This window comes from Cupressus sempervirens, chromosome 10, assembly GCF_028749045.1.
Source record: "Cupressus sempervirens isolate cs-2001-9-10 chromosome 10, ASM2874904v1, whole genome shotgun sequence".
Taxonomy (NCBI): domain Eukaryota; kingdom Viridiplantae; phylum Streptophyta; class Pinopsida; order Cupressales; family Cupressaceae; genus Cupressus; species Cupressus sempervirens.
The window spans coordinates 411,772,237-411,775,325 of NC_143127.1; the positions used below are offsets into that span (position 1 = coordinate 411,772,237).

The 3,089-nt window shown below is 35.0% G+C and overlaps 1 protein-coding gene across 1 annotated transcript; it reads right to left on the reverse strand.

The window, feature by feature from the left end:
* Positions 1-1,607: 1,607 nt before the first annotated feature.
* Positions 1,608-2,831, reverse strand: LOC149534444 (C4-beta,C20-epoxidase-like). Its single transcript, XM_089804870.1, has 2 exons — positions 2,416-2,831; positions 1,608-2,315 (listed from the first exon to the last, which is right to left on the reverse strand). Exons 1-2 carry the CDS (start codon positions 2,787-2,789, stop codon positions 1,718-1,720), a joined length of 972 nt encoding a protein of 323 aa, XP_089660996.1. The 5' UTR covers positions 2,790-2,831; the 3' UTR covers positions 1,608-1,717.
* Between the last annotated feature and the right edge of the window lie 258 nt (positions 2,832-3,089).

Here is a 3,089-nt window from a genome sequence, read left to right on the forward strand (position 1 = left end):
CATCTTTGATATCTTATTTAAGATCCATAAATTGATTACTTTACTCTTTACTAGTGTTAATTATTTCTTCTTTAATTACAATTCTTCACCATTGAATGATAACTCATCATTTTCTATTTAGTAATATACTAAATGCCATCTCATATTTATGCCATTCCCATATTACATAAAGAAAATTCTTAATTCTTTGACTAATATTTGTTACCTTTTCTAAAAGTACTTCTAAGCTAAAAAGATATGGCCGATAATACATATATGTTCACGTACAAATCACACTTTGTTTCCATTAAATAATTTAATATATATATATATATATATAATTCTTCCATGTGTTATTACCCTCTTTATCAAAAATAGGCAATACTGATCTTGATTTCAATGGGTCTATTCAAAGCTATTCATATGTTGCATAAACTTTTCTACTGGGCAATACCGATCATGATTTCAATGGGTCCATTCAAAGCTATCAATATGCTACATAGCCTTTTCTACTTATATTTGGTCAAAAATATGAAATAAATTTTATTTTTAAGGGTCATTTCTTACCAAAATAGAACATTACATATTTATCTTCAGCATCCTTATTGCAACCTTTGGTGAAATTGCTAGTATTAACTTTGTTTGGTTTAAACATTGAATACTGAATGAGTTAGTTCTCATAATGAATTAATATATTTTGCATATATGTCACTTGAGATATAGCTATCAACTCACTATACATTGATAATAGCTAGTGGGTTATTGAATCTATAAATGATAGGGTTTTATTAATTTTGCTTACTTCAAACATTGAACCTTGTATAGATTAGTTCCGATAATGAACTAATATATTGTGCATTTTTGTAACTTGATATATAAATGTCAATTCACTAGAGATTGACCTTAGCTATAGGGTTATTATATCTATAAGGAAGTTCCCTTACAAGGACTTATGATTATTAAAAAATAAGACACCTTTTAAAGGACACAAAATGAACTAGTTATGCTGAGATATTAAATTTACAAATCTTATATGTATTTGAGCATGGATATGTACTTAGTTGCTGAAGTGTATGCAATACACGGATAAAATCTAGAATTATGATTTCATGCTGCTATGTTTCTATGGTGTTATGTTAATCACTTTTTAAAGGCATACTAACAAAGATCTTCCTCAAAGGTAGGAGATGCATTTTGCAGGTGGGTAAGAATATGTGGGACAAATAGGAATTTGAAAAGACTATGGCGATCTAGGATGCAGAGGGCATAAATCTTAAGGAATGCCAGTCCCATACAAATTAGAGAATCTGGTTTTGAGACAATGCAAAAAGGGATAAAAGATAAAAGAGTGTTAGTAATAAGCTAGTCCCTTTTTAAAATCTGAATAACAACATGAAGACATAAAAACAAGAAAACAGTGATGTAATTCGCAACAAACATGATTTTTATAATTTCAGACTACACCAAAGATTTTTTTATTTTATTTTTTTATCTCCATTCTTTTCCTCTAGTGAACTAAGATAAAAATGTCAAATTTAATAATAAAACTTTGCCCAATTATCTTTAAAAAAAATAAAACGTATAAATTTATAAATGAATGCAGCAATTTTTATTACCAGTAATATCAATTGATGTAAGAGTCTCTTCTTTATTCAAAACTTTTTTTATTGGGGAGTAGTGGCCTAGAACATAGTTGCTTCAATGGCACCCAAGCATTTGTGCTTCAATAATTGCAAGCTCAAACAGATGCAGCAGCAAGAAAGTTTTCAAGGAATGCTTCATCACACTCTCTTTCAAAGAACTCTTTGCGCTCACATCTCGAACTCTTAATTGCCTTACAGTAGGCTTTGTAATCTCCATACTTGAAGGGCGTGTACAAGCGAGGGTGCTCGTCGTCCACAAACTCAGGAGGAGCCTCAATAACGTCATCATCTTGGAAGAAGAAAAAGTATGGTAGCGACACCCGCGGGGATTTATTGCTGACTATCACTCTGTGTATGCCACTGTGAATGCGAGCATTACTCCATGCCTTGAAACAGTCACCCGTGAAAACAACAAAGGAATTGGGCACAGCTTTCACTTCTACCCAATTGCCTTGTTTGGTTTTGAGCTCAAGTCCACCACTATTATCTTGGTACATCACTGTAATGAGATTATGATCTGTGTGAGGACCCAATCCTCCTCTTGACCCTCCGCGCACGTCGCAGTAGTTCATGCGAAGAAGCCCCCAAAACAGAGACTCGTAATACTTGCTTACCCCGAAGCTCTTAAATATTGCTTTTATGATATCCTTCGTGAGCCATTCAACGCTGGAACTGTACGCCTCTATGATTTTGCTGTCAAAAACAAAGAACATCCACATATTGTTAGACATTGGAGCAGAGTAATAGTAATTACAAGACAAAACAAATTATAAAAAATGATGTGGGTGGATACCATATTTTAGAGTTTCCTTGAGTCCAGAGCTGTTGCGCAAACTTTTCGATTGCCTTGGGATCGGGGGCTCCATTGACAGGGAGAATCTCTAGAAATGGCAGCGCAGGCATGGAGCGAATGTACCCGAATTCCCCTTGAATTTTCTCTTTGTTTTCTCTGGAAACTTTGAATGTCTCTCTCGTCGCTGAGTCCATATCAGTGATAACGTTCTCCTCTATTCCATGATTAACCACCAGAAAACATCCCCAGTGTTCGCAGGCCTTTCTAATTTTAGCCAATGTGGTGCATTCTGCGTCATGGCCGGCCTTCAGAGAAGAAAGATCAATCACAGGCACTTCGCATCTGTATTCCTCTGTCACTACCACTGAAGGCATGATGACAAAAGAATTGCAATTTCAGAAAGAGAAAGGGGAAGAGCAAACGCATGAAGGTGGAGATTAGAGGAAGACCTTTATAACATGATGGTAAAACCAGACCATTCAATTTGAATAATTCCTTACGCCGTTAAAGAGGGTTTGTAACAGTGCATGCAGGACATGTATAGATTGGTGAAAAAGTCATGAACACGTATTATAAGTAGAAGAACAAAGTCACCGACGGAGGCACTAGTCAGCAATCCTCGCATTCCTAAATATTGAATGCAGTTGAGCGAGAAGTGAAAGTGGTATGTGTTG

Coding starts and splice junctions, on each gene's coding strand:
- LOC149534444 (XM_089804870.1), bottom strand. CDS start 2,789: ATGCCTTCAGTGGTAGTGACAGAGGAATACAGATGCGAAGTGCCTGTG. Junction 2,316..2,415: donor CAAGGAAACTCTAAAATATG/GTATCCACCCAC, acceptor TGTTTTTGACAG/CAAAATCATAGAGGCGTACA.